The following is a 22,004-nucleotide window of genomic DNA, read 5'->3' on the forward strand; positions in this document are numbered from 1 at the left end:
TTAAAGGGGAACTATGCAAGTCTGGTCGCTTTTCCGCTGTTTTGCTAACCCTCCTCTCGGCCATGTGCATTTGTTTACAACAAAGCTGGTGAGAAATCAATCAATAGAGCGGTAGATAACGTTACACATCATATATGATGGTAGGACGTGTACATTTGTGTAGTTTAATCTGTCATAAACAAGAGATTGTGGGTTACGGGGCACGTTTGTGTCGCGGTGCCGCAGAGACGAGACCTGGGACACCAAGGCGGCGGTGCAGATAACTGCAATAACTGACATGTGCCTGAAAGGCAGAGAGCCTCCATTCTCCTTTGTAACAAGTTAAACCATCACAATTAGTCCTAAGCTGTTTAATTAAGGTAAAAATGTAGCCTAGTTAAGAGAAAAAACCTGCATAGTTCCTCTTTAAAGCTTGACCACAAATTAAAAAGCATGACCTCTTTCATTAAGATTACATACTATACATTTCTCTGTGACTGAATTTTCCTGTTTCAGTTTAAAGGAGACAAAGTAAATTCACAGGTGAAGTTAAAGTAAAGAGATCGGTCAGCAGATACATGACAAAAGGAGAAAGCTGGAGTGAACTGGTTCCAGTCAAGTGCTGGACACCTCACCCAAGAATTTGAGTCTCATTTGCATCTACATCCACTGACCTGTCCAAGGCCAATGCTTGTGCCTTTAGAGGCCAAAGGTAAAGTAGAGGGTGTGGTTGTATCTCTTAACATAGTTTAGGTCCATTAAATCAAGTATCAAATGTCAGATTAGTCAAAACAAACAACCTTGCTGAGTCAGTCTACACGCTCTACTCACATGTGGCCTTGTGGTACAGTCAGGTTGAGGTTGCTGAGGACCTTCAGCTTCCCGTACGACCGGCACACGTCCCGGCACCGGATCGCGTACTCCCCCTGTCCAGCAGGCAGAGTGGCCTCCACATCAGCCGTCATGTTCTCCTCCTTCAGCTGGAGAGAGGAGAGAGAGAGAGAGAGAAAGAGACTCTGTTAAACACCAGTGACAGTACATATTCATCGCTGTGTCTCCTCAGATTTCGCCAATGAGAAAAGTCACTCATCATATCACTGCACAGGAAAACAATACAATAACAGATGCACTCATCCTCCATTATTCACCGCATGCACAAGTGCTGTCACATGTGCACATACATTATGAAGGTTTGAGATGAGCTGAAGCTGTCTCTTCTTGTGTGCTGAGCTGCTTTTAATGAAGTATTTTGCAAGGAAAGTAGAAGAAAGTGCATATTTTCCACCACCGAATGTGATGGAAATGAATGAGGAAATATTCTGAAGCTAGAATATAAAGCGTCCTTGTTTTAATCCAAAATGTTTCCTGGAGCTGTAACAGCCCAATTCACTGTATTTACTCTATTAACCTACTGTAATATGTTAAATGTACAAATCTGAACCAAAGTCGAGTGTGATTGGACGATATTACTTCCCTTTTTCTGCTCTGTCGTGTGATTTAAATGCATTAAACCGAGAGCTGTACATGAAATATGTTGTATGACTTGCTGCTGCACTCTGTTGTTTTATCGTCACACGACAATTAACTACACTATTAAACAGAGTGGCAGCAGTTGGTTGATCACCCAGCATGGTGAAACAGTTTCAATATCTACTATCAGCTTCACAAGCCAAACATTGCTCATGCATACAAGGAATCTGGCACGAAAACCTCCACTCCTTCCCTATTTTTATGCAATCGTATACAGGGACGAGCTGCCATGCATATCAAACCATCTGAGGAATGCACACATCCTCTGCAGAACAACAACTTGCACAAGTAACATGTTGCAGCAAAACACCTCACAAATCATGTGTTGTTGAATATAAGACTCTAAACTCAACGATTAAAGTCCCATCCCATTCAATCAAGAAACATTATTCATTCTCACTACCAAGCGAGTTGCTTCCTATAGAAATTAAATGTCATCATCAATAAAACCTTGTAATTTCAGACACAACATTGTAAATAAAATATACAACAGAGGGATGTAGCACCACAGCAGACAATAAACTATTCATATTCTCCATATACTTGTTGTATATCATGAATAGTATTCAGATTTAGATTTACATATGAAATATCTGACAGTGTTTCACTCCATCAGTGGGAGTGATGGAGGTTTACAAAGGCTTTGCTGCAAGCAGCTGAGAGAAAATGCAAACCATTCCTGCCAGTCACCAAACCACAAGATTAGTCTTTTTTTTTTTCCCAAGAATGCAAGTGGAGAGTGAAACTATTAGTTTCACCTTTCACCCAAAGGTCCCAAGGTGAAATCTCAGCTCGAGCAACAACAAACATCCTCTCTCTCTCGCAGACACACACACACAAACTCTGATATTCCTGGTTGTCTTTGTGCATCTTGTCAGGGTCCGACAGACAAAGTATCTGGGTCGTACAACAATCCTTTGCCCAGTAATCTCTAATAACAGCTTTCTTTCATGGGTTTCCCCCCTCAGTCTCTAACTAACTCCCTCCTTTAATCCAGCATCTCTCATTTTCTAGCAAAAGGAGATTAGGCAGATTGTGTTGCATAATCTGATGCATTTGGTGCCCTACCCCTCCCTCACCTTTGGCACCATAGCCCACATCTGCAAAAAATAATAAAAAATAATATATACTGTACATCAACACTGATATCGCCTGCAGTCTATACAAACTACTCAGTGGTTGTGATTGTTTAGGAAGACAAGCTGCTGGTTTCAAAAGCCAGTTAAGATCTGTTATTGACAGGTGACATTATGATCGGAAAAAGAGATAAAGTCGTCTTATCTTAAAGGAAAACACGCCACCGACAGTAAATGTCACATCACATAAGGTCAGTGGAGGGTGAAGTGAGTAAATTTAAGCATTTAACACTCACCACGAGTGAAGCAGAAGGCGAAAAATGCAGAAGTGGAAAGGATGAAGAGCAGCTGATGAGTGTTTCTTCAGACTGAAGACAACAGTTTAAGAGCATGTGATAATCAGCTGACACATTGAAATTCAAAGTGGAAGAACAGGTTGAGTTCAGTTCAGTTCAGGTGGCTGCAGGTGGAGGACCGGATGCTTTCCTCTGAGGAATACCCACTTCTCTCACACACTGCACCCAAAAGATTTATTTTTCTAACTTAGTTTTTTGCAATCGTTAAGGTGTCTGGTAAATTCATTTTGATGATCCCTGCACAAAGTATTGTCCCATGCATGTTTTCTTTTTTTTTTGTTTTTTTTGACCATCTTTTATGGCCATCCTGGATTTCCGACTGTGAAAAATGAACAATTTCCATCTATATAGCTCCTGGACTACACATCCTACAGAGACAACTGACCCCATTTTCTGGCATTTGTCTTGGCATGAGGAATTGGTAGAGATGGAGATCGCCATGATTAAATCATGTATGGTACATAAACACTAAAATAAACACAAAAAATGTACCCCATTGATATATTTTTTCTAACTTTTTTTTTTTTTTAACAATCTTCAAGATGTCTAGTAAATGTCTGTTGATGATCCCAACCTGAAATACTCTCCCATGTATGTTTATTTTGGTTATATTGGATGCCACCCTGAATAACTTGAGGGGAAACATTATGAAAATCTGGGAACTAAATCCTTACCAAGACATTTCTCCACAAGACTATAGCCTACTCTTTAGTATGATAAAATTAAAACTTCTGCTGCATTAACTAATGTTGGACTCTGGACACTTGTAGTTTTTTTAATTTAATCTAAACTATTTAGTCCAAATACATAATAGTTATAAAGTCCGTCCTGTGTGCAGAGAGGCTCTATCTGCGGTCGCACTCCTCCAGCTGACATCCTCTTGATGCACTGAGCTGTAATTGGAGAGAACAACTCGTTGTCCCTCTGCAGGCTCCTCTGCTGACACTTTCCTCAGATAGTGTAGTGAGTGACTGCGACCTCAAACTGCAAAACAAAGCCTCTCTCTTTTTCATTCATTCATTCATTCAAACACCGCTCTGCTCTGCTGATCAGGAAGAATTCCTACCTTTGCCTGCCAAGTTGTTGCCTTTAACTTGCGTCACCGCCAAGTGGAAGAAAACGGGCTCGACAGGCGCGCTGAAAAACCTCCCGGGAATCAGCTGCAAAACGCGGCGACTGCGACACATTCCCCTCCCGATGCACCGACTGATAAACGGTGGCCACTCTCTCTCTCTCTCTCTGTCGTGCCGGGCTATTTATAAAGCTGAGAGCCGGTGTAGCCTACATACATGCACCAAGCGAGCGAGCGACCGAGGGACCGAGGGACGGAGCAGCTGCTGCGCTTTCAGTTCTCCCTTTCACATCAGCGCGTCACAGGATGTGAGCGCTGCAGCGGTCGTGTGGTGCACAGCGCTCTCCTTCTCCCTCTCTCTCCTTCTCCCGCTCCCTCTCCCTCTCCCTCTCTCTCCTCCCATCTAAACCCTGTTGCTTGAACGATAAAGCCCATGTCCCCTCTGTTAAACTTCAATCTCCTGCTGAACATCGCGCCATCAACAACAACCAGCAGTCGCGCAGGTTGCAGCAGCAGCATCAGCAGCAGCATCGTGCATCCTGCAGAGTTTCCTCTCCATCTTGCTGCAGAGACTGGGGAGGGGAGGGGAGGGGGGGGGGCAGGCCTGATGCTGCTGCTGGGTAAAGAGACGCTCCGTCCTCAAACGTTTCCTGCAAATGCAAATTTTAAAAAACAATCTCCCAATTCATCCTAAAGCATCTTACCCGGCGCTCATCCATCTCGGTGCAGTCTGCCTCTGCAGGTCCGGCCGTCGCATCATCCCGACCGGCAGCCTCCGCGGCCATGGCAGCAGGGAGGAGGGAGGAGAGTCAGCGAGGAGAGACAGCGAGAGGAGGGAGAGATGGAGAGACGGAGAGATGGAGAGGGAGGGCGGGATGGAGAGAGAGAGATGGACTTTTTATCATCAAAGTTAGGACAATGTAGTTTCTTCTTCTTCAGAGCAGACAAACTGTGCTGGGTTTTCTCAGCTGTTCAGGTGGTTGACTGATGCTGGTGCATGGGGCGGGGGGCGCCTATAGACCCTCATCTATAGGGGGCTGCCTTCATGCCTGCAGACGCGTGAAGGCACCTGTAGCTGTAGGAGCTGGATCTCCACTGCAAAAAGTATCAGTCTGACTCTGGACATGTAAATTGATCTGCATTGATCAGGTCCAGCTTCTTATTTTTTTTATTTGGTAGCCTAACCCTTTAATTTACAGGCCGTTTTTACGTGATAATGTCAAGAAATAGCCGAGAAGAAACAACAATTGCGTCATAATGTCTATAATAGGCGAGAAATAACGGTCAACCTCATTGACTCATCGGTAATGTTGTGAAATATAGCCAAGAGATAAAGATTGATTGCGTATAGTAGCAGCCCAGAAACATCAGTCAATTGCAAAGACTTGGTGGAGAAAAATTCTGGCCATCCCCCAAAAATTCAAAGCATGAAACGCGTGTAATCTCATTCCTTTATGATGAAAAACATGATATAAACTATGAAATGACCGTTATTTCTAGGCTATTTCTGGACATTACTATGCAATTACTTGTTATTTCTTGACAATATCACGTAGGCAGCCTGTAAATTAAAGGGTTAGCTACCTGTTATTTTTCTTATACTAATGTAAATCAATTATCAAACTGGCAATTAAGTGTCATTTTACAGTATTTATTGCTTTTCAAAAACAGTGACCTCAGTGGCCCTGTTTCATTTAGACGACTCTGACAGGGTTACACTTAGGGAGTTAAATAAAAAATGTATACAACTTGTCTTGAAATGAGGCGAAAAGTCTAGATCTGCTGGTTCCCACGCCTCCATCCCTCCATCCATCAGGGCTCTGGGGGGGAAAAAGGATTTGGGAATGATGTAGATCAGTGGTTCTCAAACTTTTTTACATCAAGGACCCCTAAATTGACACAAATTAGACCGCAGACCCCCATTGGATAAAATTTCGAAGCAAACACCAGAAATACACAAATATTTGTTCTGAAACTGAAGAACGTTTCTTTTTTAGTCAATGCACGTTCATATTATGGCCAATGGTGTGAATTTTTGGGAATATTGTAGAGAAATTTCTGGAAAAAAGTGATGCAAATTTCTCCAAAACTTTCTAGAAAAAAGTGGCAAAAATGTTCCCCAAAAAAAGTTTTTAAATAATTCTAGAAAAAAAATTGTAAAATTTCTCAAAAAAAATTTTTTTTTGGAAAAGTGGTAAAATTAAAAAAAAAAAAATTAAAAAAAAATTAAAATTTCAATTAGAAAAAAGTCTTCAAAAAAAAGTTTTCAAATCTAGAAAAAAGTAGGTAAAATTTCTCAAAAATAATAATTAAAAAATTCTTGAAAAAGTGGTAAAATTAAAAAAAAAATAATAATAATAATAATTTAAAAAAGTTTTTTAAAAATTCTCGAAAAAGTGGTAAAATTTCTCAAAATAATAAAATAAATTCTTGAAAAAGTGGTAAAATTTCTTAAATAAATAGTTTCTCAAAAAAAGTTTAAACATTTTAGAAAAAAGTGGTAAAATTTCTAATAAATAAATAAATAAAATAATTTCTCAAAAAAGAAAAAGTTTAAAAATTCTAGAAAAAAGTGGTAAAATTTCTCAAAATAATAAAATAAATTCTTGAAAAAGTGGTAAAATTTCTAAAATAAATAGTTTCTCAAAAAAAAGTTTAAACATTTTAGAAAAAAGTGGTAAAATTTCTAATAAATAAATAAATAAAATAATTTCTCAAAAAATAAAAAGTTTAAAAATTCTAGAAAAAAGTGGTAAAATTTCAAGAAAAAGTTGGGGACCCCCTTGACCCCACTTTGAGACCCATTGATGGTGTAGTTCCCACAGACACCACAAGATGGAGGCACAAAACAAGACACTCATCACATAGGAGCTTTTGGAAAAGAGTTTCTTTAGTTGAGGTTGGAAATGTTCCTGAAACTAGAAGAAACTAGTTTGTACCTTTATCTGTTTATAATGATTCATCTGTCAAGAATATGAATCAAATAACGAGTTTCTTCACAGCAGGAACAACTCCATCAACTTTCGCCTCATATGGCTCTGAGATACCAGTCACAATGTCTTTACTTTATTAATGAAGTTTAGAAACACCCAAACACCACAGGAGGAAACGTTCATACAGGCTGTGAGTTTATTTGTACAACACAACTTCACACCACAACATACGAGTGTTTCTTCACATCACCAGGGGGAAACTCAGAAGTGCAGGAGATAGAAAGAGGAACAGGGTGGATGATGGTAATCGGGGGTGTGATATCATTGGAGCCACATGTGAGAAGTGGTCAGAATTGTTTGGGCGTTTTTTCCCTTTTTTAAAATCTGGTTTTTAACCTCTGGGAACAATCAAACGGGACATGTTCAGACAAGTTTTTAAGCTCTTTATCAATTTAAAGTTTTGCTTGTTTCTTTCCACATGCTGCAACTATTCCAGACAAAATAAAAAGTGTTTTACCTGATGAATTAGAGCCTATAAGACACAATTTGAAGCAGGTTATGGAGGAAGAAACGATGCCATGTCTCCTACTTTAAGGCCCTTTGGATTAAAACTAATGAGATATGAAATGCTAAATAAGTCTTGGGGGAGTAAAATAAACAATTCCTAAAGGGACTGCACTAAATTCAGCTCGTAACCTGATTCAGTAGCTGACGAGTTCAACTTGTAATGTCTTTGCATGTCCACAGGGGGGCGTCCTGCAACAGTTTAAAAAGGAAAATATACAGCGTAAGAGAAGGAGGAGGAGGAGGGAGCATGCACAGGGATGGAAAGATAGAGGGAGGGAGGGAGAAACAGAGAGGGAGGGAGGGAGGCAATTGTGTTAAAGTCAATGGGAGGGAAACAATGTGAACTTCCACTTCATTCAGTGAAAACCTATTAAAGTCCTGGACTCAGAAAGTGATCCACTTACTCTGGTTTTATTTTTAGCTCTCTATCGCCACAGTGTTGTTTAATCACTCAAAAGTATTGAGTGTGGACGCTTTGACCAATGAGGCCTCATTCATTCATTCATTCATTCATGGGTCACATTCAAAGTGAATAAGCAGCACAGCACAGGTCTGCTGCTCATTCACCGAGCTGTAATTTAAATCCTAAATAATTTGGGATAACTGTTGATCCAAAAGAAAACAAACAAACAAAACATGGCTGAAAACATTAGAAACAGTAAAAGCCTAAGTGAGTTTAAAGAGAAAATGTAAACAACAAATGTTTGATTTGTACAGTAGGGAAGAAGGGGGTTGGGTTTTTCTTTTATTTTTTATTTGTTGCCATGTGTCTTGATGGTGTCTTTATATATGTATGTAAATGGGAGATGGAAATTTAAAAGCTATGCTTCATCCATCCCATTGTCAAGCCAGGTATTGTTATTTTCCAACTGTACTGTTACTGTATTAATATGTTTAGTGTTTTGTTTGGTTGTTCTTGTTCTGTTAACGGTCTTGTTGAATTGTAGGCCTATCTATTTTGGTCTGGTTTGAAATAAACTAAACTAAAAATAATGGCGCCTAAAAAAATAAAAAGACTCCAAAGAGCAGCGTTGCCTAATTGGGTGAAGGGTTGAGGAAAATCTGTCTGATTAGCCTTCTCCAACAGACGGGGATTAAGCCTTTTAGTCTGTAATTATTATAAAGCATACGTCAGCAGATATCCACCCATTTCAGGCGGACGGACAGGGCAGCGGAGAGAGAGAGAGAGAGAGAGAAGGAGAGGAAGAGATGTGTCCTAGTGCTGAGGTGACTGCGCCTCTCCGGTGAGACGTGGAGAGAGAGAGAGAGACCCCGGAGTAGGAACAGGAATATCCTCCTCCTGAGTCAGTGCCACGACGCTGACACACATACACACACACATTACACATACACACACATAGCTACGCACACGCGGCGCGCTCCCCCGGCCGGCAGGGCTGCCTCTGCTCCGATAATCAGCATCCTATGCTCTTCTGCTCAAGATGGCGGTGCAGGCAGCGGAGAAGGACGGAATAGTGAGTATTGTGGAGCTGGTTAGTTGGCTGTGTGTGTTAGTATTTAGATGTTCTTTTGTGCATGTATGTACCGGTTTGATCTGATCTGTCTGGGTTTGGTTTAAGCCCACACCGTTATGTCGATTATCTATCCGGCGCTTACAGTATTTGGCCGTGCGCAGCGCATTGAGGTTGAGAGAGCGCTGGAAGGAAGGAGGGAAGGAAGGAGGGAAGGACGGCGACTCCTCTTTCATCTGCGGCGGCCGGTGGAGGAGGAAATAGGAAATCCAATAGGTCTGTGTAGCAATGTGTCGGCGGTGTGTTTTCACCTACAGGCCGGTCCGCCCGCCGCTGCCGCTGCTGCTGCTGTGAATGTGCGCATTTCTACGGCTCCACGGCGCAATGCTTTAGCCGATATGAGGCCAATTTGGAGCTTATATGATGATGATGAGGCCAGTTTATAAATAATCTCACACTGGGAGTCCTGATAATAACAACATGACAGGTCTGCTGCTGCTGCTGCTGCTGCTGCTGCTGCCACCTTGTCATTGTTGGAAGAAGCCACATGCCAGGCCACACTGTGTATGTGTTTATTAAATAGCGAGCAGAGCAGAGCAGAGCAGGCCTGCAGCCTCAGGTCGCTGTGTTTAACCTGAGCCCTGCCCTGCGGTCAGTTTGTAGTTTATATCCTCTCACCTGACCTGATAGAAGGTAAATGACGCTTTGCATGCTGTGTGTTTTGTGTCGCTGGTGTTGAAGACCGTGGAGGATGACCACATGAACGACTCGCTGGGGAACCCCGGCCTCATCTCACCTGACAAGGAGGATTTATCACGTCTCCTGGTAATCAAAGACGTCTGATCTATTATTACACACCTTGTCTTGTTTGATGCTCGCTCGCTCGCGCTCCGGGCCGCGCGCTGTAAATCACAATTACATGTGTATGTGTGTGTGCTTTGCTTTATTTTTTGCATAGACGGTGCCATTCAGCGGGCGCATCCGGGGCGGCATGAGGCCAGGGAAGAAGATCATAGTGATGGGCATTGTCGACCTGGAGCCAGACAGGTAAGATAACAACATGCACACACACATACACACACACACACACACACACACACACACACACAGAAACACACACACACTCGGTATCAGGAGCATAGGTCGCTGTATTTAAAGCACCATTGAGTCACCCACATGCCTATGAGTGATTGTAAAGATAGACGTTTTGTTTTTCTTGGGCTAGTCTGACTGGCATGGCCACTTCAACACACACACACACACACACACATACACATACATACAGAGAGAGAGAGAGAGAGTGTGTGTGTGTGTGTGTGTGGTTTAAGTATGCAGAGACAGGGCGTTCCCTCTCCAGCAGGGAGGAAAAGGGGGTAAAGAAGGAAGAAAGAAAAGAAAAAAAGAAAGGCTCAGTGTGGAGGGACTTGTTTGGGTGTGTCCGTACCCTACATGGAAACTTGTGTCAGACTTGGAAGAAACCCCCTCCATGACCTCATCATGTTCAGGCTGCTGCTGCTGGAGCTGGAGCTGCTGCTGCTGGCACAGGATTCAAGCTAAAGTTCATGTGAATGTCCCGAGCTGCTCTGACTGAGGTTCAGGCCGTTCTTCTTGTCTTCTGTCTTGAATGAACTTTATAGCTCCCGCTGTCTCACAAAAGCAAAAAAAAAAAAAATCCTCAAAGACACAACAACACATCCTGGTCACTGTCTGTTTGAGATACAGGACAATTAAAGCCATTACAAACAGATTAAAGAACAGTTTTGACCCTAAAGCACTAATTGCACTTAATTCTGAGTAAGGCTGTGAATGGTTAATGCCATGTGTGTTTTATGTTTTCTAAATGTTTTTATGAATTATGCACTGCAGGAGATGCACTCTATCTATCTATCTATCTATCTATCTATCTATCTATCTATCTATCTATCTATCTATCTATCTATCTATCTATCTATCTATCTATCTATCTATCTATCGTGCATCTCAGTGTGTAAATATACCGACAAAGATGCTTATGTATAAAGAGCACAGCTGTAGAGGAGGGAGGGGTGGGGTTGGGTGGGGTGGGAGCAGCAGCAGGGATTATTCATAATTAACAGGCTGTTAGTGTTTGGTTTGCTCTTACACAGCAGCAGCAGAATTATGCCTCTGATTTATCCCAGATTAGCTATCGGACTCATATCCTACAACATATGACGTCCTGCCTGCCTCTGACTCCTCTATCCCCTCCTCCCTCTCCTCCCCCTCCTCTCCTCCTCCTCCTCCTCTTCCTCCTCCAGCTTTCACGTGAGCCTGACCTGCGGCCGTGATTCGGACAAAGAGGAGCCGCCTCAAGACGTTGCCCTGAAACTCACCGCTCGCTTCAGTGACCGCCAGTTTCTGCGCAGCGCCCGTGTAGCTGGGAAATGGACGGAGGAGGAGGCCTCCACTGCCTACTTCCCCTTCATCCCCGACCAGCCTTTTAGGGTAAAGACGCCTTCTCTTTCTTTCTGCATCCATCGCTGCTGGGTACAAACTCTGTTGACTCTTGATCATCAAATGTGCAGGTTTTTTTTTATCCATCTCCTTTGACCTGAGGACAAGAGAATAAGTTCTTTGTTATCATGGTCCCAGTCATTATTACTAAAAGAAAAACAGTCTCTACTCAACAGGTTTTGAATAATTTCACACCTGGAGTTCTGTGCTGAGGTTTGGAGATGAGATGAATCTGCTTTGAATTTGTGTTTATATTCATTCTTTAGTTTATTGAACACTTTGGGCAATAACTTTGATGGTCACTTCACCTCTCTTTTGACTTTCAAATAATTGGTTGTTAAAGAAGATGATTCATGTCATAAAAATGAAATGGCATCATCAGCAAAAGGACTGATCACACTGAACCGAGCAGTTGAACAACTTTAAATGAGAAACCTCCCTATGTACTTAGTACTTAACACAACATCCTGACATACAGCGAGCGAACGAACCGGCGACAAAATCTCACGCGAAAGTGTCCTGATATGCAGCATGACGATTTTATCGCGAGTATATTCTATTGGTTAAGAATCCAAACCAATCAAATAATCGAGGGACGTAAACAAACTTCTGGCGCTATTTTTAGATTCCTGACATTTCCTGGTTGCCGTTTTTGACATCTTGGAATATTTTAAAAAAAACTTTATCTCAATGCAATTCTCTCATATTCTCCTCTCTCTGCTAACTAGCTTGTCAGCAGGAAGCAGCGTGTACTTTTCAACCAATAAGAAGTGTGAAATGTCGTCCCACTGCATGTCAGGACAGGCTGATTGAAAAGAAACGCATTTTAATCACTTTTTCTCGTTTGCGTCGCTGTATGTCAGGACGGGGTGTTAGGCTTAAAGGGATAGTTCACCCTAGAATGATATTTCGCTCATTATCTACTCACCCTCATGTTGACTAAGGTGCGTGGTGGTGGATGTGATAACAACAGTGCCAATTAGAAATATTATATATATATATATCAAAGACGCTCGTAAAATTTGCACAGGTAGTTAGTTGTGTGACTGACACCAGGCAGTCAGACGCTACAACACAATACCACAAACACTAAACGCTGAGATAAACCAACCAGTTTTTAAAAGCTGGATGTTGGACAGTAGCTGCCTGAAGTACAGTAGATGCTCAGTAGTGGAGCAGCTGATCATCAACAGTGACCTTGTGTTTGTTTCTGTGACTAATTTTTGATTATTTTTTCCCCCCTCCTTGTAGTCTGGTGGGGTCACAGAAAGGATACATAAAATACTAATGTAGAAGTGCTGAAACGGGAATAAAAACATGCAAAATGTTCTATGCTGTTTCAATTTTTAGGAAAGATCATACACAAAATTGTTGACGATTTAAAAAGTTGTGATCTGCAGTAAATGTGCTAAAAAAAACTGGTGGAAGGTCACAGTGTTTCTGTTGGTTTTCCACATCAATCAAGTGTCACACAAGGTCACATGTTATGACAGAAATGCTGCGCTGCATAGACGTGAGAGACAAACAGGAAATGCTGCTCCATGATAAATCGTAGCTATCGCGCACATAAAAGCAGCCTGTATCCTGCGTGACATCAGCTGTTTATGCGCTGGATGAGGAATGAGGGATGGAGTGGGGGGTGGGGGTGGGGAGTTGACTACATATGCAAGATGAGTAATTGTCAGAAGACCTGAGGACTCGTTAGACTACAACGTCAGATTCCGCTCTAATAACTCTGAATGTGAGCATCGACGACACATATGGTGTTTGACGAAAAATATAGGATGAGCTGTCCGACGTGTTTGACATAAATCATTTAATTCAGGCTTAACGGATCCATAAAGACTTAGATATTCTACTAAAAGAAAGATTTTTTTTTTTTTTTTTTTTACATAATCCACTGAAACTGCAGAACACAGAGCGTCGACTATATTAGATTACTTGTTGGAGGTGATCCCTGGGTCTGTTATGTAATGGCAGTTCCCTGTTTAAGTGTCATTGTCTGTGGTCAGAATGCGACCCAGCAGGTCGACACAGTCACGACTCTGTCAGGAGCCGCTGGGCTGGAGATTTAAAGGGCTGTTTCACACATTGTTTCCAGAGAACTGCCTCATGAATTTGGAAGAAGCATGTGGAGAGACACATGATGAGCTGTGGTTTCAGGGTGGGACGACACTTTTTTCTTTCTGTTGGCTCCTCTTCCTCACTGATGATAACAATCTGCCTTGGGTCGTTTGTTTGATCACACCTACAAGTTTGTGTGTGTGTGTCGTTTGGTACAAACAGTACGCAGAGAAGTTCACACAGCTGCTATGCTGTATATTGAAACAATGAAACAACATAATAGACAAACAAGATTGAATATAGTGGAGCATTTAGCAGCTATCGCATGTTTTTTCTCAGTTGCTGCAGAACAAAACGTACCTAAAAAGAAAGATTAATGCACTTGCATTCACCAAATGAATGATTATGGTGATTCATAAGTGTTGGATGGATGAAAAACAAAACTTTTTCTAATAAAGAGATGTATGAGATATGTCAGGTTCATGTTTACAGATGGCAGTGCTGGTCAAAAAGGTGATTTTTTACATGATCTGACATGTTTATGTTCATTTTGTGTAGTTTTTGTTAAATGATGCAAGTAACAAATCAAAGCCTGCAAAGTCCTTTTATCAGTTGAGAAGGATTTTAATGTTGTTTTCATGAAAAGAATTTCTTGAAATAAAAGAAGAAAGACACCTTTAAAAAAATGGACGGGTGCGTAGGAGAAGACCAACGGCCGACAAAGAAAAACAGAAGATACTGTCTACACTTTGCGATAGGTTAACGGATTTATTGAGAAAACACAAAGTTTCAGTCCTCAGACCTTTTAGATAACCAGATCTCTCTTAATAAATCTTAATCGCAAGTGTAGACAGTGTGCAGGAGTATTTTCAGTTTCATAAAAAGAATTTCTAAAATATTTCAGGGGATACGTACGTTGGAAGTAAATATTCATATAAACTGGTTATCGGCATGATGTAACATTGGTTATTTCATAGAGACTGTTTCTTCAAACAAGCTGCTTGAGGAGGAGAAATCCTGTGTCTATGTGGGTTAAGTCAAAAACTGGTCGTCAGCTGGAGCAGGAGTTGGGTTTACTGCTGCACAGGCTGAATAAGCTGCTTGTCGGTTTTGCGTCCCAAAAAAGAGTTAAATAAATATTTTTATGGTTTTGAATTTCAGAAACATGTGACTGAAGGGGGAGAATAGAAAAGACCTGGGGTAAAAAAAAATCTAAAAAAGAAAGTCGTTGTGGGAATTTCAGGGAATAAGCTCATTTACTTTCTTACTGACATTTAGATGATACGAATTATTCCACTTTCATGTACAGTTCGAACATTGAAGGTGACTTTCTTTGTAACTGTGGACGAAGCCATGTTTATCCATTTATCCCTGTTTCCAGTCTTTATGCTCATTTCATTTATTTGTTTATTTGTAATGGGACTCTGCATATTCATGAACATGCAAAATAATAAGAATTTGTTGTAAATATGCCAGATTTAGCTCAAGGGCTAATTTCCATCTGCAGTCCCATGGTCCACAAATAAAATTACAATAAGGCAAAAACAAAACAAATGATATCTAATACATCACACAATGGTTGCATCCGTCGGAATGAACAAAAGTGGTGATATTAAAACGCATTTATCCGACAGTAAATGTGGTAAAGTGCTATTTGAGATTCACGAAAGTGCATTGTCAGGCAGTAAAGTGCTATTTTAAAGTGCATGGAGTAAAGTGCCAACTGTTGTAAATAAAAAGTAAAAAAAGCTACCCTTAATGTTCAGAGATGGGTTTAATTTAACCATGTTTCTTAAATGCTACATATGCTGTGCTTTCTCTTATGACCAGCTAAGCTAAATGCTGGCTATACTAACATACAGACATGAGAACACAAGCAAGAATATTTCCCCAAATGTCCGACTACTCCTTTAAGCACTTCGCTTCACTGGTGCTTATCTCAATTACCCTTTTACTGCACTTTGATTCACAGATACCAGTGTCTTTGCTTCTGTATTACAGGGCTGACTATGAGTCATACTTAACTTTAATCTCATCTCAGCTTCATTGATGATGATCTGTGTTATCTAATCTCCTCCCTCCCTCCCTCATCCCTCTCTCTCTCCCTCCTCCTCTTCCCTCGCTGCAGATTGAGATCCACTGCGAGCACCAGAGGTTCCGGATATTCGTGGACGGACACCAGCTCTTTGACTTTTATCACAAAGTAAAATCTTTGCCCTCTATCGACACAGTACGGATACAAGGAGAGCTACAGATCACCAAGCTCGGTTAACTAACTACCCAAGAACTTGATCACAGATGACCACACACACAAACACACACACATTTACATTTACACACACACACACACACCTGTACGCCTGTTATGACATCGTCCATCATGCAACACTGCAGCAACATAGCAACTGGAAAAAGACGAGTTAGAGATCTTCTGCTTAATTTCATTCACTTCTTTCTATTTAACGAGGATCTGACGTGACGATGCTTTGTGGGTGAATGTGTTTGCTCCATTTCCAGGTGTTTTATTTCCCCCTGTAGCCCCAGATTTGTCAGATCAGGGATCTCACGGCTTATTAATAGTGCATTATTAATTTTTTTTTTCTCCCGTGCTGAGTCCTTTAGGGACGGAGCGGAGGTAGATAGAGGCAGGTGTGGAATAATTTCCAGGACAGAGGGGAAAAACACGCTCGGATGTTACCGAAACCAGTTACTCAGGAAAACTGTATCTGGAAGTTAGCAGCTAAATGCAAATGCAGAGGATTAAATCAAATGTTTTTTATTTAAATCGAAGTTTGAAGGAAGTTCTGCGACCGTGGATGAGCTGGAAAATGTTGCACGTTGATCAAGCTTGAAAATGACAACGCTGATTTCATTATCACCTAAAATAATCTGCTGTGTTGTAAATCTCTGCAGTATTAAACCCGAGCAGTGTTCAGATATTCAGTTGACTAATTCCCACGGGGCACAGAGGTATGAATTCAGATAAAAACTGGGTTAGGTTGATTGAAACGTTCAGAATAGATTATAGTTGTAGTAATGTACATAAATAATAAACTGATCTCACGGTAGCGTCCACAATCACACACCCATCGGCGTTTCCCTCCTCGCCTTCTCTTGGGTTTATCCCAGCTGTCATGGTAACCGACCTTAATTCCCCCCTCTACAAAAAAAACTGAGGATTATATCGTGCATTACAACATGTAATGTCCCATACTGTCAGACGGTGTGTGTGTATGTGTGTTTGTGTGTGTGTGTGTGCTGGTAGTTTGCACTCACTTTAGCGACCACTGCACACACACAAAAAGAAAAAGAAAGGCCTGTTTGGCAAACAGGAAGTAGAGTTAACACCTGTTTACAGTGGGTGGGGAGAGCTGTCGAGCTCCTTGTTTTCACACAAACCTCCTCATCTCCAAACCGTACACGAATATACAATATGCAACTTGTTCTCGTAAAAATAGACTCACTTTCACTTTAGAAGAAGAAGAAGCAAACTAAAACTAAAATCCGAAACCCCCGTCCCATCTCACATCCCATTCGGTCAGACAGTCGGCTGGTTGTTGAATCGGATCCTGATGGTATTTTGAATGTATAGTATTCATGTTTCTACAGTAGCATAGGAGGTAATAGTGATGCACAAAACGATTACTTAATGTCACAGTTGTTCAGTGGTATGGCTGGTGCTGTTATAGTCTTATTTTCAGTCGGACAATATGTGTTTTATGGATTTTTGTTTCATTTTTTTTTTTTGTGTGTGTGTGTTTTCTGAATCATTCCATGTCGACTTCTGGTTCACACACACTGAAGCAGATAAGATGTTATAAAGCAAGTTACATCCCTGTTCAATGCAGCCAGCAGGTTTGACAAGTACAACGAGTAGGCCTACTGTGTGTGCATCGCCTCTGTGACCACTCCACTTTACATAAGACAACTTTCCTTCACTGAGGTAGAGAGGAAATTATTATAATAAATGCACAGTTACCTGCAAAGCAAAAACTCATAAGTATTAAAAAATATTAAGGCTTAAGGAGCTCTGTTTACACCTGTTACAGTATCAACATTCACTATGCTCTGCAAAGTTTGACACGTTGAACTAGGTATTAAGTATTTAACAGCTCACGTTAACTTTAATAACTTGGTAATAAATTATTCACTGATGCTTTGTAGATCAGTTAAAAGTAAATTATAAAATTTTAAGTGGTGCAAAGTGTTGAAAAGAAAAATCCCTTACAGTATGTGTTTATCTAACATTTTAAAAACCATTAATTACAGATGTTAATTAATCATAGATAAACAGACCTACATTTCTTACTTTATAATGATGCGTGATGAAATGTTTGTAATTTGTTAATAACTGGATTCTGATCCAGATGTCCTGCAGCTGTTTTAAAAAGACAGATGCCGGAGGATCAGCCAAAGGGGATTTTTTTTTAACAACCTGGCAACCCCCCAAAAGTAACTCCTTTCTGATCTGTAAAACATTAGTAAATTATTTATTAACCAGAAAGCGGAGCTGCTGCTGCGTCATGGTTTGTGTGTCATGTGCAAGCAGCTCGACACAGTATGTGTGTGTGTGTGTAGCTGCAAGGAAGCATCATTAAGAGTTTGATCTTCAACTTAAAAGGCTGCGATCTTAACGCGCTAATGAAGGTTTTCTCCCCACATCATCATCACCTTTTTTGCTGCTGTGAATCTGGAGCATAACATCTGTGCAGAACAGCTGCACCGACTTCACCGATGCGTCCGATCGCTCACGTTAATGAAGCTTCTTTTAGATTTCTGAGCAAACTTTGAGGAAACCTCTTTATAACAGCTCATTACTTTCTCTGCTGACAGAGAGTGGATGTTTTCTACACACGCACACACATACACAGTATTTATTCGTTCCTTTCACGTAGCAATAAGGTCGCCGACTGCACTGGAGCACAACTTGTTTTCTCCTGGGTGGTCAGAGCACCGCCTCCTCCTTTTTCGCTTTGACAGCCGCTGGTTTATTTTGGACCCAAACAGGAAACGAGTACAGTTTGGTATGAGAGAGAGCGAGGGAGGCCAGAGAGGAGTTCAGAGTGAAAGGATGCGAGCCAGTGGCGACGCATCATTACACCAGTGTTACAGCAGAACAAATGTGTACAAATAATGTGTAATTGTGTTGACGGGTTGTGTTTTTTTTTGTTTTTTTTGTTTTGGATACTGTTTTGTTTTTGTTGTCGTTCTTCTTTCTATTAACCGGTGAACATTCCTTTGTAACACTGATGATATGATATTCACCATGTAAAGAGAATATGACCATAATAACTCAACAATGTGTGTTTCATGGATTGTAGAAAACGAGATGTGTGTGTGTGTGTGTGTGTGTTTTAAGTGCAGGTTCATGTTTTTTTGGCTGCACAGCTGTCACAGCTGGCAGCAGTTTAACAGTATCAACAGCTGCAGCGCTGTTGCTATAGGAATTATGGGGGAGGGAGATGGACAACTCAAAACTTCCTGAATTAAAGGGCTCGAGCCAGGGAGCGCTTTTTGTTTATGTTTGTATATGTGTGTGTGTGTGTGTGCGTGCGTGCAGGGAGTTGGGCTTGGGAGAGTGTGTTCGTCAACATAGCACAGGGAAACTCTGCTGGTATTGAGTTGTATAGGTGGAGTGTGTTTTCTAGCTGTGCACAGTGTGTTTTTCCCTTGAGGCTTTCTGCACAGTGAGGTACAAGAGAAGCTGGTACTTGACTTGAGCTTAATAATTTGGTACTGTTGCACTTTTCTTTTTAAAAAAATAAAAAGTACTGTTGTTCTCAAGGGACTCAAAAAGAAAAAAAAAAGTTGGTACATGTGCTTGGAAAACCTCAACATGTCCCACTTTCCTGATCTCCTAATGATCCCATGTCTTTTTCTTTCGCAAATCTCGAGAAATATTAATTCCCGCTCTTGGCTCCCGTTTTTTAATTGTTGTGCAACCAACTGAAAACTGAATGTCATTCTCTTCCTGATTGTAATCTGATGATAAATACGCCAGGTGGGGAAAACACTGTTCACATTCACCTCAGTTATTTAGGGTTCCCTCTTCTCCGTAACCCACTGAGTTGTGAAATAGATGTGTTTTTTTCCCTCCACTTTTTACGCAAAAAAACCGAGGGCGACTGGTTTATTTGTCTATGTGTTGCCCTGTTGTTGGACTTTGGATGTACATATTTATGAACGCAGCCTCGCAGGCTTTGTTTTTACATGACAATTACCAAGCTGAGTTTGCGAGCAGGAAGCGTTTTGTTGTGCATGTAAGCTTGTACCTGGCTATTTTGTAAACATGAAAGATGAAGGTCTTACATCGCCAGTTTTTTCTTTTTCTTTTTTTTTGGTTCCAGTCAAGCATGTGCTTTTATTATTATAATTTTTTTTAATCCATCTTTGGAGGTGTTTCAAGGTCAGGTTTTCCTTTGGCCTCCTCGTATTGAGGAAGATTTGAATTTTGTGCTTACACCTTGATGACAAATTATGGGGTTTAAACGTGGTTGACATTATAAACACTATGGTTGCGCAAACTAAGAATATGAATGGACTCAAGAATCTAAAAATCGAGCTTTCTCCACAAGTCTTAACGAGTCAAACGACAAATGACTTTCTAAAAAAAGTGCTAAAAACGTACATATCTAAACCATGATGTCCATTTCTGAAGTGTCCTCTGAGTAGAAGTAGGCTACATGTGTTGTGTGGGTGTACAATCATTTTAATCATTTCTATTTATTAAAGTGTAACCAGCAGGGTTGTGAGTGGTAACGTCAAAAAACCTACTGTGTTGGTAACATACTAAATTTTTGCTGTTTTTACACGAGGGCATTTTTGAAAAGTAGAATTTTTGATAAAGATGAAAGTGGTTTGACCTCTGGCGTGAACTAATATTACAACTGTACTTCCCTGGATGACATTAGGAAATGTGTGAAGCTGCAAAATGAAGTTAACCATCATTATGACATGAGTGTTTTTGACTTTTCATCTGCTGTTTTCCAGCTGAGCAGCTCCATCCACCTGCCACAAATAATAATATTAACGACAAGATGTCTCTTTGTAATTCCCAAACTGAGATAACTGCACTGAACCAGTGTTTAGATGAAGACAGTTCATTCTACCGTTGTGTTAGCCCTCTCCAAATGTTTTTGTTTTTCTTCCTCCACATGCTTTTGTAAAAACAGCTTCTTTGCAAACCAATAAACTTCTCATCTTGGAACTCGCTGGTTTCTCAGAGTCTCTGTCTGAAAATCCTCAGATGTTCAAAACAAACATTTACCCAGAAAAATCAACAAAAGTCAGAAAAAAAGTATATTGAGAGCTTGGGTTTGTGTCTTTAACTGTTATGACTGATATTCTACTACCATCTCATATATTATGATCACTTTTAGTTGCTTTCTAATAATCATTTAATCTTTAACAGTCGATTTAATATTTGATCTGTAAGGGGCAGTGATGCATCAACACTGATTCATTTAAAATGCCACATATAAATAAATGAGACCATCACAGAGTGGTACAATATAACCATGCACTGTTTTACTGATGGCACACATAGAAATAAAGATTCACAATAGGAAAGTAACATCTTCACAGTGGAACCTCTGCCAGCAGTTAAACAGGAGCCAAATCATCTATTGCTGAGGCAATTAGATAAAATTCATGTAAAAAAAAAAAAAATTAGATGAACAAATGTCAAAGGGAAATAATAAATCTTTTTTAAAAATCAGCAGTACATGAGTTTAACTTGTAGCCCTGCTTGTAACTGTGCTGAATGAAAAACAAGTTCTTCCTGGAAAGACTTTAGTTTGTTATTTAAGATTTATTTTAAGAATCAGTCACCTCGACGATAAGAGACTGTCAGAAAATGAAGAATGACAGACAGGAATGAGACCCAGAGGAGAAACGTGGCATATTTATACTCAAATGTTTGATTCAATCCCAAAATCTCAGAGTCGGTGAATCTTCTTTCATGTTTAACAGATGCTGCATGCTTTTAGTCTCAGAGGAGATGTTTCCCCCCCGACATGAAGCCGCAGCAGAGCCAAGATCAATTATTACGGCAGATTAAAGACGAAAGAAGAAAAAAAATTGAGTTCACGGTGACGCTGAAGGGCTGCTCCCTCCCTCCGACTGTGAAACAACTCAATAGTGAAACAGAGGGAGCTGCCAACTGTCAAATCCCTTTATCTGCCGCCGACCGAGCGGTGACGGTGTTCACAGCTTCTGTGGAAACACATCTGAGACTAAAGTGGAAGTCTGAAGATTTACACGCTCACTCAAGGATCTGACCTCATGACTGACGCTCCGTAAGAGAAACCATTAAAGAGGGTTTCTCCGAAGAGAGAAACCTTACAAGTGTCTGATCTGAACGTCTGTGATGTGAGTTCATAAGAGAATCCACACAGGAGGGAAACCGTCCGCATTGTTTCCATGCTGCTGCTGCTGCAACAAGTCAGTGTCTGAGGTGTGATACAGCAAATACAGTGAGCGGC

The 22,004-nt window shown here is 40.8% G+C and overlaps 2 protein-coding genes across 4 annotated transcripts in view; one reads left to right on the forward strand and one right to left on the reverse strand.

Moving 5' to 3' along the window:
• The window catches only part of abch1 (ATP-binding cassette, sub-family H, member 1), a 35,290-nt gene extending 30,973 nt beyond the window's left edge, over positions 1-4,317 (reverse strand). The window contains exons 1-2 of one of the 2 annotated variants that reach the window (XM_085799445.1): positions 4,008-4,317; positions 811-959 (exon numbers count right to left, since the gene is read on the reverse strand). In XM_085799445.1, the coding sequence (XP_085655571.1) occupies positions 811-944 (134 nt within the window). In that variant the 5' untranslated portion in view covers positions 945-959; positions 4,008-4,317. Of the gene's footprint in view, positions 1-810; positions 960-2,881; positions 2,961-4,007 lie in introns of those variants that run through there. The other variant, XM_085799446.1, reaches the window with a different exon arrangement.
• A 4,407-nt stretch (positions 4,318-8,724) lies between these two features.
• lgalslb (lectin, galactoside-binding-like b) lies at positions 8,725-16,298 on the forward strand. 2 transcript variants are annotated; one of them, XM_085799449.1, is made up of 5 exons: positions 8,725-8,988; positions 9,727-9,810; positions 9,944-10,032; positions 11,262-11,448; positions 15,650-16,298. In XM_085799449.1, the coding sequence occupies exons 1-5, from the start codon at positions 8,956-8,958 to the stop codon at positions 15,791-15,793; spliced, it is 537 nt and encodes a 178-aa protein (XP_085655575.1). In that variant the 5' UTR covers positions 8,725-8,955; the 3' UTR covers positions 15,794-16,298. The 2 variants fall into 2 exon arrangements, with proteins under 2 accessions (XP_085655575.1, XP_085655573.1); XM_085799447.1 differs by having other exon boundaries at positions 8,758-8,997.
• Positions 16,299-22,004: the final 5,706 nt, after the last annotated feature.

The sequence above is a fragment of the Trachurus japonicus genome, chromosome 15 (assembly GCF_045865225.1).
Source record: "Trachurus japonicus isolate A0001 chromosome 15, Traja_1.0".
Lineage (NCBI taxonomy): Eukaryota > Metazoa > Chordata > Actinopteri > Carangiformes > Carangidae > Trachurus > Trachurus japonicus.